At 38.7% G+C, this 15,574-nt stretch overlaps 2 protein-coding genes across 3 annotated transcripts in view; one reads left to right on the top strand and one right to left on the bottom strand.

The window, feature by feature from the left end:
• Positions 1 to 8,256, top strand: part of LOC124165387 (anoctamin-8) — a 43,463-nt gene extending 35,207 nt beyond the window's left edge. Inside the window, exons 12-16 of the mRNA XM_046542780.1 lie at positions 435 to 698; positions 3,217 to 3,414; positions 3,980 to 4,111; positions 4,193 to 4,389; positions 6,277 to 8,256. Of these exons, the coding sequence (XP_046398736.1) occupies positions 435 to 698; positions 3,217 to 3,414; positions 3,980 to 4,111; positions 4,193 to 4,389; positions 6,277 to 7,522 (2,037 nt within the window). The 3' untranslated portion in view covers positions 7,523 to 8,256. The remainder of the gene's footprint in view (positions 1 to 434; positions 699 to 3,216; positions 3,415 to 3,979; positions 4,112 to 4,192; positions 4,390 to 6,276) is intronic.
• Positions 8,257 to 10,064: 1,808 nt separating this feature from the next.
• On the bottom strand, positions 10,065 to 13,813 carry LOC124165812. 2 transcript variants are annotated; one of them, XM_046543339.1, is made up of 3 exons: positions 13,545 to 13,813; positions 12,998 to 13,164; positions 10,065 to 12,496 (listed from the first exon to the last, which is right to left on the bottom strand). In XM_046543339.1, exons 2-3 carry the CDS (start codon positions 13,162 to 13,164, stop codon positions 10,387 to 10,389), a joined length of 2,277 nt encoding a protein of 758 aa, XP_046399295.1. In that variant the 5' UTR covers positions 13,545 to 13,813; the 3' UTR covers positions 10,065 to 10,386. The 2 variants fall into 2 exon arrangements, with proteins under 2 accessions (XP_046399295.1, XP_046399294.1); XM_046543338.1 differs by having other exon boundaries at positions 12,998 to 13,813.
• Between the last annotated feature and the right edge of the window lie 1,761 nt (positions 13,814 to 15,574).

The raw sequence follows: 15,574 nt of genomic DNA, 5'->3' as shown, positions 1-15,574 counted from the left end.
AATGTTTTGGAAGTAATTAAGATAAAAATTAACTAGTTTCTGGTTTTAATAAATGAAAAAACTTTATAGATTAATTATAATAACAACTCATCTCTCGTTTAACAAGCTACATTGATATTGCCCTGAAGAAGAGAGCGATCAGCGGGTCATGATTGACAACAGGGTAGTGATTGCCCCCTCGGTCATGATTGTCTATGCGGTCGTGATTGTCTTCGTGGTCGTGATTGCCTACTCGGTCGTGATTGCCATCCACTTTCCACAATCATGACCCATTCAATCATGACCTACCGTTCATGACAGAGTCACTCAAATGAATGGTCACCGTGATTGGGATCACGAGAATGACCGACTAAGTCCATCACTAAACCAATCACTAGTAAAGAGTTCATTTTTGTTTCACATTTTTGAATTTCCTTGTGCTCTTTCCATTTCAGCAATTGGCAGCTTTGTTAATAGCAAGACAGGTCATTGGCAATATAAAGGAGTCTGCCTTGCCTTACCTCTTGGAGCAGTTTCGCATTGCTAAGCTAAGTTTTGACCTGTTTGGTGCTTTGAGTCCGTCTGATGAGAAGAAAGATGATAGCATTATTGATAAAGCTGATGAAGAGACTTCTGAGCATGATGAAAACACCCACCCTAAAAGACAGATTGTCAACAGAAGTGTCAATCAAGCTGAATTAGAGAGTACTTTATATAAGGTAATTAATATTTTAAGAATTTTTCTGCATAATTCTTGTACTCCGTCTTGTCCGCTATAGTTCACAAATTTCCACAGAGGGTCAGGCAAATTTCCAATGATGCTTCAGTAGCTTAACTGACTAAAGCACTCATACAGAAATCGCCAGGTTCGAATCCCGGTCGAGGCAAATGATTTTTTCTCTGTGGATTTTTCACACAGTTAAGAGGCAAGAGTCTAAAAAGAGTTGCCTCTCCTTCTCTTATCATAATAGTGATAACTTTTTCTGGGTTAAAAGTATTTGTTTTGTATTGTGTAGTTGTGGTCTAACCTCCTTGAGTATTCTTAGCTTTAACTCATGCTTTAGTTCACGGGCAATTGTGGATTCCTCAAGTAAATACCTACCTGTTCTTTCACCACGTATTACTAAGAAAACAAAAGTAATATTATCCTGATCCTCATTCTAATGGAACAATATTGCTTACATATGCTTCAAAATAACTCTCGTTGCAAAAGCAAGAGCGGAAGAATGAAAAATGATGAAAATCATGTTCAAATTGATGAAATGCTGTGTTTTTCCATATCCATATACAACTTTGTCAAACTTCCCCACAATCATCATTTTCCCGCATTCATCATTATTTTTGTCCATCCCCTTGATAAAAGATAGATCATGGTTCCTCTATACAGGGTGAAGAAAAATCATGTCACAAAATTTTAATTCTGGATAGCCAATGCCAGCAGGAACCAAATTTACTATGTAATGATGTTTATAGTAATAATAATAATTTCGTTTATTTTCGTGGGCACTGAGGCCCATGAGGAAAAAAAATATGTACAGCTTTTTACATTTTCAGCATTGGTAGATAAATAGAAGAAAAGAAGTAAATAAATAAAATTACGGACAAATGTAACCAGTGCAGATGACAAGGATATAGGTGTTGTAATGATGTTTAGGTTGATAAAGCTCCATTTTTTAAATTTATAAACCTGGAGCCAAGCACTCTGATTGGCCTCAAGTTTACCCTGCAGCCAGAAGCCTAACGTACATTGCGATCTCCGGCAGCCAAATCACTCGGAAGTCGTGAGTTGTCCAGAGCTTTGGGCAACAGGGCAAACTTGTGGACAATCAGAGCGCTTGGCTAAAAGTTTCTGCAGTTTAAAAATGGTGCATTTTCAACCTAAACATCATGGTAATTTTGGTTCATTCTGGTATCAGCTATCCATCTACGAAAAATCGTAGGATTTTTCTTCCTCATAGAGAATTTTTTCCTTTCTATAGAAACATTAAACTATGGTTTCGCGAGTAGTAGGACCCGCCCGCCTTTGTGACGGTGCAGGATTCCTCTTCCCTTCCATTCCTATCCTATCCCAGGAGGCATTGTCTGTCTTCCATCGCAGCAGCGCCTCCCTCCTTTTTCCTGCCTTGTCCTCCCCCTTCTGCGGTGCAGAGGTAATAAGCTTATAGCTTCAAATTTCGGCCCAGGAGAGTATCCCAGCGAGCCTGCCGTAGGGTTTCGTAACCACTGGTATCAGCTATCCATGATTAAAATTTTGTGACATAATTTTTTTCCACCCCGTATATGCAGTGGGGAGGTGTGGCAGACAATAGCCAAGGGGGTGGGTATTTTTTCCAGATAAGGGAGGGAAGAGTGGAGGCAACGATTGGGTCTGGGGCAGGCACGTATCCAGGGGGAGGGATATTGGGGGACTCAACCCCCTCAAAATATTTACCGTTGAGGTGACTACCTGTGATGCATCTGTTGAGGAGACCAATATCCCTGGGGCATCTATCCTCTGATACTCCATTTTTTTGTATATGTAGTGACATTTCATAATTCTGCCAATAACTAATGATGGACTTAACTTTTATTATTATATAAACAAAATATACAGCTGATTTAATGGAATGTGTGGTTTTCCAATGCATGCCACTCGATGACATAACATAAGTATGGCTAGCCCACTTACCTTTAATGCATCCCCCAAAACTGTGGCTATGTGATAAATGATATGGGGTATTCCAGTGTCTCTTGTAGCTGTTTCTTCTTCTTTTGGAAGCGGGTGGTGTTGTCCCTGATCCCACGTTAGTAGTGTATAGTTAGTAGCTTCAAAATAAAAAAATAGCTCCGTCTAATATTGAAACATTATGATTTTGTCTCGATTTGGAATGATTAGTGGATTTCGGTGTATTTATTAAGTATTTTTTCGTACTAATAATTTGGTTTAATCTTTTATACTTGCATCATTATATTATTTTTCAACTTAAATCTATGCTCTCTAATAAATAATTTTCTATATTGATAGAATTTTAGTGAACAAATTTGGCATATTCTGCACCTATAAATGAGATATGGATCTTTTTTAGGGTCCCTTCTGTGGTAGTGGGTTGTCTTTTCAGTCAAGAATATTTTGAATGGGTATAAATTTTGCACTGTAAAAAATGAGGATCTGCTGACTGTGAATTGGAACGTTGTAATATTTAAATTTCATATTACATAATTGTACATAATTTAATCCATTGAATTTTTGCTTTTCAGTATGATGGGACGTTTGAAGACCATCTAGAAATGTTTATCCAGTTTGGATATGTTGTTTTGTTTTCATCTGCCTTTCCCATGGCTGGTTTGTGTGCATTACTGAACAATGTGATTGAAATTCGCAGCGATGCCTTCAAGCTTTGTTTTATTTTTCAAAGGCCGTTTGGCCAGAGGGTCCCAAACATTGGGACATGGCAAGTAAGTATGGTGTAGTTGTGTTCATGATGATTTTATCAGTAATGGGGAGTTATTGAGTAAATGTAACTGAATTACTTTTCATCATTACTTTTAGGTATCTTTAAATGTTAATCATTGCATTGTTCAAAATGTTGCCATCTTTGTTTTATTTTTTTCGGGATTTCTAAATAAAATTGAGCTCCTGCTAATATTGAAACATAATGATTTGTTTCCATTTGGAATGATTAATGGATATCGGTGTATTTATTAAGTATTTTTTCATATCAATGATTTGATTTTATCTTCTATACTTGTATCATTCTACTATTTCTCAAATTAAATGTATACTTTTTAATAAATAATTGTCCATATTTATTGAATTTTTGTGCACAAATTTGACAAATTCTTCTACCAAAAATGAGATACAGATCTTTCACTTGGGTCAAGGGTATGGGGTGCATAAAACTATTCTAAATTTGGAAGAGTCCACATAACTAGATTCAGTTACATTTTCTCGGTAATCTTTCCATTTCTGGATTTTATTCTCATAGTGTTTTTATTCATGAGCTATGTGGGATCTTTGTAGGATGCCATGGAAGTTATGGGATTAATAGCAGTATTGGTTAACTGTGCCCTCATAGGGCTATCAGGCCAAGTTCACCGAATGTTTCCCGAGATGTCCACCACCCAGACTATTCTTCTAATTGTTATTCTTGAGGTTAGTCAGTTTTAAGACGTTGAAATAGATTTCTTTTACCCTTTTACATTTCTGCTGACCAATCCTATCTTTTCTTTTCAGCACATAATGTTGATTTTACGGTTGGTGATCACCTATGCAATTCCAGACTTGCCTGAATGGGTGGCCACAGAAATGGCCAAGGTTGAATTTTCCAGGCGGGAGGCTTTTCGTCGTTTCTCATCCACCACTCCTCCTCCTGCCACGGATGGAATCACAAACACAGCAGTTTCTGCATCTCCTAATTTGGTCATTGGGAGGTCAGTATTTTGCCTCTTGTTCATATGGCACATCTGCCTCCTGAAAAGCAATTGTCTTAAGGTAAAATAAAAAGAAAATAAAATCTTTTGTTTCTTCTCCTCATTTCATCAGCTAACTGGAGATGAATTTGAGCGTGGAAATACAGTTCATAGGTTCAACTTATTAGTTATCAATCTCTGCATTTCTTCAGGGTTTTCTTCCGCGTCAGCTTGTTTGTAGACAACAGTTTCGCTGGCTATCCTGCCAGCGTCTTCAGGTCGAAGGTCAGGTTGAACTGAGATCAAACCATTACCGCGGAAACCTACGTTCTAACATTGTTAAAAATATGAAGTCAAATGATGTACAGGCATCCCCCGAGTTACGTAAGAGATGCATTCCGGCAGACTATGCGTAAGTCGAAATTTACGTAAGTCGAACCTTTGCGTTGGCACTTCAGAGATTGCTGTATAACAAGTTGTATCATACAGGAATGAGCGCAACCACATACGCCACCACATCCATCGCTAGAACTGCAAATTTTCACGTTGATTGCCGACTTGGGATTTATAAGCGATTTTTCTACAGAAATTAATGAAATTTCCTTCGAGGAATGACAAAAATGGGTCACTTAGTTATTTTTAGCACGTAAAAAACTATTAACTATTCGATATTTTTTCTACCATAGGTTGAACGAGCGAATATCTACTTCTTCGCGCTCGCATTCGAAAATTAACGTAATCATTTGAAATACGGTTATCGCTTACGTAAGTACGAATTTACGTAAGTCGAGACATATGTAACTCGGGGGATGCCTGTAATTGCATGTGAGGGTATTTAATTTTGGATAAGTGAGGATGATAGTCTATTCAAAGAGGCATCCAGTAGTTGCTCTATAGGGTGGTTTCCTATTATTTTTTTATTGCCTAAATCGAAAGATTATTACTCCTGGGGTACGTATTTCACGCTTTTAGATTTTTAAATGACGATATCTATTTTTCGCGATCAAATGAAAAGTGAAAATTTTCAAGCGCGCGAAAACGCGACGCTTAAGTATGAATGTCGGGAAGTCTCTCCGCGTGACGTATTTCTGTACCCCCTCCCGCCCTGCGAGGTGACCTTGAGGCGAGGCTTAGCGCTGATACGACGCAGGCTGCTAGCGGCTAGCCTAGTACCCTGCTGGCTGGTAGCGCTTGGCTTAAATAAGGATTATTAATAACTTATCAAACGAGGAAAACTTTCCGACCTTAGCCAGTTTTAATAAGTGATTGTTAAGACATGTTTCCCTGAGCTCTGCGCCTCATGCATGCAATGGTAACCTCAGAGGATGTAAAACTCCTGACTACTCGTATAGAATCTAGGTCCCTGTGACGTCACGTGGAGTGGCATCGCATGGGCGCCAATCTGGCCCTTTTCAAATGAGGATAAAAATGGACCATTGCCATTCGTCTAACCCGGTATTTCTAAAACGAAATAATTTGTATATTATGAATGCACTAATGGTGGGTAACGAATCGCAATCAATGCCTTTCGTTTTCTTTGATGAAGGAAACCACCCTATTGCCGCCATCTCTGTTGAAATCTTGTATTTTTTGTTTCGGGATTTCTATCGCCTCTCGAAACTGCCAAGGTTTAAATCTGTTGACTTTGGTGAGAACTTTGGTTTTCTCGAAATCAAGGTGTCCTAGGGCCACATGCTCTGGCACCACTGATTTCGAAGGTTGCTCTAGTCAGGTGGCTTGCTGGTTCCTGGTCGGGAGATAACCTTTACTAAGCTGTAAGACCTGAATAAGTTTATTTTATCAACCATGAACTGCAAAAGCCTCAATCAAGAATCATGAACTACATGTCAGACGCAGAGTCGGTTATTGAGCTTTCCTAATATACTGGTTTCCCATTATGTCTTTCAGATTTGTTGTCTCTCCTGCCAGCAGTGTTAACAGCACAGATGAGGTGGAGGATGAGGAAGAGAAGAAATCTTACGATAGGAAATCCTCCAATGAGAGCATGCCTAGCCTGATAATGCCCGTGAATGAGGCTGCTCCCTCAGTTCCCACCGAAGAGCCACCCCTCATGACGGTGAAGGAAGTGTCAGAGGAATCGCCAGTCAAGAAACCGGCCACCTCACCAGTCGGAAAGAGTGCCCTTAAGAAGTCCAAGGAGTGGTCAGGTAGTGATGGGGACGGAAGGCATAGGCGGGATGGTGTGGGCTTCCCGGGGGTCGAATCCAGTGCTCCAATCATGGGCCACCACTTGACGATCGGGCCACATGGAGTCGACTGGGTCCGCAGGCTAGTGGAGGGGGGAAGGGCCAGTTCCGGGCGTGGTGCTTCTATCAATGGGACTGGGGACATAGGATCCCTGCCGGATGCCCACGGAGAATTCGCCATAAGGCACAGCACTGACTGCATCGTGCCTCCTAAAGAACTGTCGGCATCATCCGATTCCGACCTCCTCCGATCGGCGCCTCCGTGGGTCGACCAGCAGAGGTCAAAGTTCAGGTTCTCCCCCGAGAAGGACAAATCCGGTTCGCTTCCTTCAGGTTCCCCTGCTGACAGCACTAAGACCTTGTCCAGCATAGAGAGGACTCAGTTGATCAATGAAGGGATACGGCAAAGGTCCGGGAGCACGCCGGAGAAGCCATCTGAAGGTCATGGGGTCGTTCGAGTGAGGAGACAGCCCAGGGAACCGGTGGATGGGCCTCTGAGGGAGGACCGCGAGAGACTCGGAGCCAAACCTAAAGTTCAGCATATGACGTTGCCAGCGACGACGCCAACTGCGACAACACCATCAGCTGCGACCACCCCAACAGTCCCAGTCCCGACGACGGAGATATCCGATGCCGAAAAAGCTGCTGCAGAGTTGGCGGCGAAGAAGTCGAGGGTGAAGAGAAGTTTGTTGAAGAGGGCCAGGAGTGTGGCGATATTCTCGTTGAAATTGAAGGAAAGAAGAGCTAGGGATGCCCAAGCAAAGGAGGGAGCTGCTGCAGCCAAGGAGGCTAATAATAAGGAAAACTCATCAGGTTCTATGAAGAAAGATGATTGGATGGGTTCTGGATGCGTTGAAGGGGAGCTGTCCCGGATCCCAATAGAGAAGCTTATCTCAGTGGATGACGTAGCAGTAGAGCGTTTGCATAGAAGGACCAATATCCAATGAGCCAGTGTTAAACCTGCTGGAAGTTTTTTAGTGCACCAGCCCTGAACACAGGCTTAAATATTGGTAGTAGCGAGTGAACAACGAGTCTCATCACTGTTCAGTTAACTCAGCAGTTCGGTATCTGTAGTTAATGGTGGAAATCCACTTCATTATGTTGGTTAGGCATCAATTTTTTTCTTAATTGTCTGTTATTGATTAGCAAAAAAAAGTTGAGGTACATTGCTGAGGGACTTTAATTTTTTATATAAAAATCTCTTAATGTTTATTATTAATGAGACATGAGTTAAAAACCTATTTATTTTCTTTTCTGAAAGCTCCCCTTCCTTCTAAATATTGGTCATATGATTGAATTTTGAAGAATATATTTTAAAAAACATCACTTTTAAAGAAAATGAAGGCGATTTGAAATTTAATATTTTTAGCTCAATTAATTGGCTATTAAATGCCAACCATGTCCATACTCCAAAATAATAAAATTTTCCTTAAAGGAATGACAGCCTTGGTGGCAAATTTGCCTATTTCACTATACTAGTTGATGTGTTGGCAGACTAGGATTTGAAATGAATGTTGTTGCAAGTAAGTCTAGTACTGTGTAGTACATATTTATGTGCCTAATGACACCATTTTGCTTACATTTGCATAGAGCTTGTCCATTGTGAGATTGCTATTGGAGATAATATGTCTGCTGCTGGGAAAGATGGGTATTAATGAGAATATTGGTTGGTATGCTGAAATAGCCGAGCACAAAAATAAAAAAGGTAATTCTATGTATACTATGTAGCCATATTGTAACATTTTATCATAGCAATGATTCGATGAATTTTGTTAATTTAACCTCATATTTTTCAATAAATATAATGAATTTGAACTTCCTTGGCTCTCAAGTTCTTAAAATTGGTTTTACTTGAGTTTCTCCGGTGTGAATAGTTCATTTAATTCCTTCTTCTTTTTTTTAGAGAAGGTGGGATTTTTTTATTTATTTACTTAGTACATTTTTTTCTTTATTTTCCCAATTCCATTACCACTTGACATACAGGGCTGGTTTGAATGGTAAGCAAAGTATGTGACTGCGTAGGGTGCCAAGCAAAAGGGGCTCAGCCTAATTGTCAGTGTGATCAAACAAGGACATTAAATGATGAGGGTTGATTTACTCTACAAAATTATTTTGTACGGTAAAGTGGATACTGATTTCCCAGAAAAATCTCTTTATAGTGGTCTAACTATAAACTTCTTAAGTTTGTTTTCATATGTCAAGTGATTTGTTTTTTATGTTTGAAAATTCCTGTCGTCTCCACCCGACGTCCGACGTGAAAGGATTAGCACGTCTAAGGATAAAGTGTTTTTCTATCAGCAGCCTTAATCAATTATTAACATCAATGTTGAAGAGTGCATGTTAACCATAAAACAAATCGGCTTCACCTTGAATCCCCTCAGGCATGATGATTTTTTCTGCTTTTTTCCCTATATTGCAAGATTTAGGTACCTCTAAATTGGCAGAAGGCTCATTCTTGGTGGGTGGCTGTTAACCCTGCAACTGTACACCTCCATTTCTGTTACACGAACCGTACACTGGGGTACTGAGTGCCCCTAAGAGTTAAAAAACATATATAATGCAAAAACTTATTTTTATCCTAAAAAACATTGAAAACACGTTATTTGGGCCTTAAATTATTGCAAAAACATAAATTTAATTACTTGTTTTAATATTTTATTAAATATAATAAGTGAATTAAGAAACCTTACATTTTCTATCAAAGTCTTCTAAAGGTGCAGTTTTTTAGTTCGTTCAGCTCTTTCAGCAGGCTTTGATGCCCAACGGTACTTATTTTTACCCCTGAGGACACTTTTTTTAACTGAATAACATTTTCGGGGACTGTTTGTTCAACTGCATTTTGTTTCTGAATCTTCATATTCATCTTCCAGGTGTTCTGGTTCAACTTGCAAGTCTTGTGCGTCTTCATTTCGTCTAGGTCATTTTCTTGCATGTGTTGTTTGTTCTTCTTCCCCTTCAAAATCACTTTCACCAAGAACAAACTCTTCTTCAGATGCGTCGGGTGAAAAAATTCTGACATAACATCATCTTCTTCATCATTTTCACTCTCTGACTTATCTTCAAAATTCTCAGACTCAGAGGAACGAGCTAACTCACTTAAAATATCCTCCTCAGTTCGTAGCCTATCCATGACTAGTACAGTGTAAAAATACTTCGGTAAAATTCCAAAAAAATCTACGAAAACGAAATATACACACTTGAATAAAAACTCACACTAACCGTACACTGGAGTACTCAGTGCCCCAAAAACGTTATAGGGAAGGAATTCGATGTGCCACGGTCACAGCAAACAAAGTAAGGTAAAACCACCAGTAGTTGACACCTTAAGGATTTATGTGTCTGTTTGTTAACATTACTTAAACCGAATTCACTGTAGGGGAAACTTAAAGTTACTGATAGCTGTACAAAGTATTCCTCTATCGTACTGTCACAAGAATAACATTAATAAAATGAATGTGAATTATTATAAATTTTTTTTTTGTTAACGGGCACAGGTCTAGTAGTTGACACCAAGCGAAAACAAGAATATTTAGTAGTTGACACATTTTATTTTCAGTAGTTGACACACTTCATAAAACTCTTTATTTCAATACACTCTTTATTTATTGACACTCTTTAGTAGTTTACATATGTTTTAAATGAGAAAAGGTTTAATAAATGAATTTTTGCCTACTTTGTATGAATACAGGAATGAAATGAATGATAAAAGTTGTAGAAAAATACAAAAATTGAATGTTAACGTATTACATAACTTAGGCTCATTCTCTAGTTAATTAAGTTAAAAAAAATGAATATAAATTGTGCTAAGCTATCAGAATGCAAGAAGATAATCCCATAAAAATTCAAGTTCCGGGACTGAGTAAACATTTCTCGTGGTACTCATTTTTAAAGGCTCGTCAATGTGGTATAATACAGTTTCCCATTCGTAGTCCAATTTATCCTCTTTTTCTGGCCATTTCCAGAGTCTCCCAGATTTTTTCATAGCTGTAATAGTAGCAGCTGTTTCACAAACATCAGTTATAACCCCCGGAAATAACTCTTCTTCATAAGAAAAAACTACATACTCCCCTAATTTCCTCTCTACTGGTTTCTTTAGGTTTTTCTCATGTATGTTTTCCTCATCGCTCTCATCTTTAAAATCACTGTCACTGTCTGATGGCACCTCTTCTATGCCAGAGTTAGAGCTGTCTTTGTAATGAAGCACCCGCTTTGCAGTCCTTTTCTTATGCTGCCGAACTTTATCTTGTTTCGCTCTTTCTTTTTCATCTTTTTTCCTTTGTCTCTCGGCAGCACGTTCCAGTTTTCTTTTTTCTAATTCTTCCTTTTTTGCCAACTTCTTTCTAAAATAATCTTGACACAGCTGTCCTGAGACAATGGCAGGCATTTTCTCCTTCATTGATCGTTTTTGTTTTGGTTCATTCTTGTCTTTCTGGAAAAAAAAGTGTCTTTTGAATGGGCTGGGGATTTCTGCAGATACTTTAGAAGTTCCAGCTTGACAAAGATCAGTATGATTAATACTATCTCTAGCAGGCTTATCGATACAAGTAAGGTTGTTCGTTCCAGATGGCATATTGTAATCATCAGTGGTATGATAAGTGGACTCATCGATAGCACTAGGAGTGAGTGTTGCAGATGACAGGTCCCCATTCACAATGCTTAGATTGTCTGGCTCATTAGTAGCACCAGATGCATTTAACAAATTACTTTCCAGTTCTAATTTTGTCTTCTGCCACAGTTCAAAGAGTGAAATATCTTTTTCCTCCAACTCTTTATTTGTATCCCTGTTACAAAATATTTTGAGCTTGCTTTCTGGAATACTCTCATTGAGAAATCGAAGTCCTTCTTTTAAAAATTGTCCACGTTCTTTGGCTTTTGTGACTTGATTATCACCTTCAATGTTTAATGGGAGAGTGATAGCTTCTGGGTTCCATGGAAACAATCCACATTTTCTAAAACCATTTTCCAGGATAGTCACTTGTAGCACATTGTCTATAACTTCTTTCAAAAGTTTTGGAAATTCTTTCTTCTTTAAGACTGGAGCCTCCAAATTGGATAACCTCCATTCATGTACTTTCTTCTTCCAGTGCTCTTTAAGAGTCCTGAAAACCGAAACATCCATCGGTTGCAAGAGATGCGTCGCATTTGGGTACAGTGCAATGAGAATGATGCCATTTTTTTCACAAAACTGGCTCACTTGCAAACTCAAATGAGATGAGTGCCCATCCACAAAAAGAGCAACTGGCAAAGGAATATTTTCTTTCTTCAGCCATGGGTAGAAAATGTCAGCGACAAACTCGAAGAATGCCTCACAGGTCATCCAACCAGACTCTGTTCTTCCCAAGCCCCACGCTGGAGGGAAATTCTCTGCAATTTCCTGCGGGATCCTTTTATATTTGTACAAAACTGTTGGGGGAGGTACAGCACCACTTGCGCTACCTGTGATAAGGACAGTAAGGCATTCTTTCTCATCCGAATTTACTTGCTGATATACAGTCTTATCCCCTTTTTTTGCTAATACTTTACCACCCTTTGGGTTTAAAAAAAAGGCTGTCTCATCCGTATTAAAGATTCTTCTTGGATCTTGTAAAATCTCTTTTTGTTTATTTTCAACCAAGAATGTCTCTACTTCTTTAAACCAATTACAAAGGCTTTTCTTGGACACTGCAGCCCTCGTTGTGGTAAGGTTTTGAGACATACGAACAGCTATTCCAGGGTTTCTTCTCATAAATCCTTTTATCCATGATTTTCCTGGGCAGCTGTCTTTGAACGGGTTTGGCCTCTTTAACTCTTTTAAAAGGCGCTGCACACTGAAGACAACCTCCTGCATTGTAACAGGAAATCCTGCACGGGCCATGCTGTAAATCCAATTACTGATAGTGGTTTCTTCACCTGTACTTAAAATAGCCGCTGGACCCATTTTCCTACACAAATAGAATAGAATAATTTTTTAATCCTTCAAGTATACAACACGCTATACAATTGAATATGTCAATACAATAAATTACATACTACACACTCAAAGTAATCGTCAAACATTCTGTTATTAAATTTAAAAAACTGTGAGAGAGAGTACAGAGGATTCTCAGTTAGAAACCTTTTCTGTCTTAGCCTGAACTGAGATATAGGCATGGTCCCAACCAATGACGGGAATTTATTAAAAAGTTTCAAAGACAACATAAGACAAATGCATAATCAGAATAAGTTAGATAAAGTAGGTAGCCACATACTATGCAAAGACTAGTTTCCTAAGTCTTGAGCATCCTAAACTAGCCAATTATTAATACAAATAACAAATAGATTTAAGTTAATAGAAATAACAAATTTATGTGTAGGGATAAAAATACAGCCCTGCTGTCTTATTGACACTATGCTTGGGATGTAGACTCTTAAGCTAGACATAAAAACATGTAGACCTGTGTTACCTGTCAATTGGGTGTTTTCCTTCAACCTTGTACTTCAAAGTGACCCTTGGAACATTAAATTTTTTAGCTGCAGTTTTATATGGTGTTTTATGCAACCTTACATCTTCCACAGCTGCTTCCATTACCTCTTGAGTATAATTTCTAAAATTTCCCTTTGTTGGAGGCATCTGAAAATGAAAGAGGGAGTAATTCAGAAGTTGACACATTGTAACTCCAATAGTTGACACCCCCTGTCAACTATTGGATACAATACTTTGAAAATGTTTTAGAGGTTATAATACACAGTTCAACAATGTAAGCAGTTAAATAACACTCAAATAAAGCAGAATTATTAAATTATATTACTCCTGAGTAGTTGACACACGGTGTCAACCACTCAATACTATGTCATCTAAAGTTTCAGTAGTTGACATGATGCCAAACAGCCATTTTTTTTTAATTTACAGGTTATTTTGAAAACTGTTTGTATACTTTAAGAGTCTAAAACAAAGTATTAAACATCTCCTTAATCAAAATTATAATTGGTGTTTAAATTTTCAATGCTTACCTTTTAGCTTGTTCTTAGCAAACTCCACAACGAAATCACATTAATCAATTGAAAAACATGGGCTGTTGTCATCAGATGATTGTGGTTAGACTGCTGTTAAAGATGGCGGTACAGTAGTTCACATACACACCACTAGAGAGCTACACTACACAGACAGAAAAATATTAATCATCTGGCACCTTTATTCCTCTTGTTATTGTATTTTTTTATTATAAGTGTCAACTACTAGTGCAGTGTCAACTACTGGTGGTTTTACCTTAACTGACAGGTCGTAATGGTCAAGTAAAAGTCACGGGAGCCGGCTGCAGCCAGTGTTGCCAAATAAAATTTATGGCGAAGTTAAAATTCCGTGGGGTACCTACTGAGTGCCCCGGTGTACGGTTCCAGGGTTAACCTTTGATCCGGCCCTCAGGGTCGGAATAATAAAGTTTTGTGTAGCATTGCAATGTGATTTATTTTGTACTTCAAAGATGTGGTTCCACTAAGTGAAGCCTGAACACTTGGTGTATATCAGTAGAGAATGGCTTAGATGCTGGTGCAACCAGAATTGCTAACCTTAAGCTTTTTTGGGAGTATGTTGTGGCCCATTTCAATGGCAAGCTTTTAAGACTAGTCTTACAAATTTTTATTGGAAAGAATTCTCCTGAACCAGGAATTGAGCCACAGACCTTTGGCTTTCATAAGGCCACAACAAAAACCCTTACATTGTCCTGGTTCTTCGATTCCATTGACTGTTTTTCAGTTTCATTGCACTATTCGGTGCCATGCCCTTGAAGTCTATCAAGAATGGCAACAAAAGAAGAATGGACTTCATTGAAGCCAGTACCAGTTGAGAACCTTACCAGCATGTGAGCCAGGGGCAGATCGAGGATATTTTTCTGGATGGGGCACAAGGGCTGGACAGGCAAACGATCATCTCTTAATTGAGGTTAAAATAAAGGTATAAAAATTATTGTACGAAATGTTCTCTTTATTTTAATATCCAAGTCATAAATATGAAATACGGAGCCTTAGATTGATGCTCTGTCGTTTTAGGGGGAGGAGGCACATGCCCCTTCCCCCCTAAATCCACCTTTGATATGAGCTGTGCTTGATGATGAATGGTAGTAATATATTTCATTTCTGTAAGGTGACAAAGTAACGAGAGGAATGTAGAAATGATGGGATACAAATTTATAAAACGATATATATGTAGCATAGTGCAGTGGCCAAAAAAGCAGGTCTTTAATCTGATTTATTATTAGATAAAGAAGAAACAATTTTGTTACACAGTTACAAGAAAGGAATTAAGGCTTGGGAGGGTTTTAGGTGCAACGAATATTGGGGGGGCCTGTGGGTATGGCATACTCGCCAGGGTAAGCGGGAAGTGCAGGGGCCCTTCGCCAGAAAAAATTAAGATACATGGTTCAAAATTGTGAGTTTTATCCCAGTGAGAAATGGGTGGTGGAACCCACGTGGAGATGTAACGTGGATACCACGTGTTTTTGGTCGTGGAATCCACGTGGAAATTTGGTGGAAAAATTAAAACAGCAGTAGGTGCTGTCCTAAAACCATTAAAACCTCAACCACTCTATATCTAAACCTTCTATATATGTGTCTAAGATTTTTCATGTGCTCTCATGGCTGCCTTTCCACAAATTATATAAAAATAGAATGTGCGATACGTTTTTCACATAACTAGCGTGGTTTCAGGATGATAAATGACGCAATGTCACCAGAGAGTTAAGTTCCACAAATTATAAATTCTGTTTAACATTTAATGCTAATCACCACAAATCCACTTGAAATCAACGTGGATTCTACGTGGGTCCAACCACTCAACGTGGATTCCACCACCCATTTCTCACTGGGATGGCCCTCTGAGGGATATTTTATTAGTCCTCACACTATTTTATAAGTAATATTAATGCAATTAAGAAAAATTGATTCAACTTAAAAATTTCTCTGAGCACTATGGGTTTATCCCCCAAAATCCTCCTCTTGCTGCACCACTGGGTTTCAGAGACTTGTTGAAATTCTCCCTGAATCAA

Source organism: Ischnura elegans, chromosome 9 (genome assembly GCF_921293095.1).
Source record: "Ischnura elegans chromosome 9, ioIscEleg1.1, whole genome shotgun sequence".
Classification (NCBI taxonomy): Eukaryota; Metazoa; Arthropoda; class Insecta; order Odonata; family Coenagrionidae; genus Ischnura; species Ischnura elegans.
This window is presented reverse-complemented; position numbering and strand designations above follow the sequence as displayed.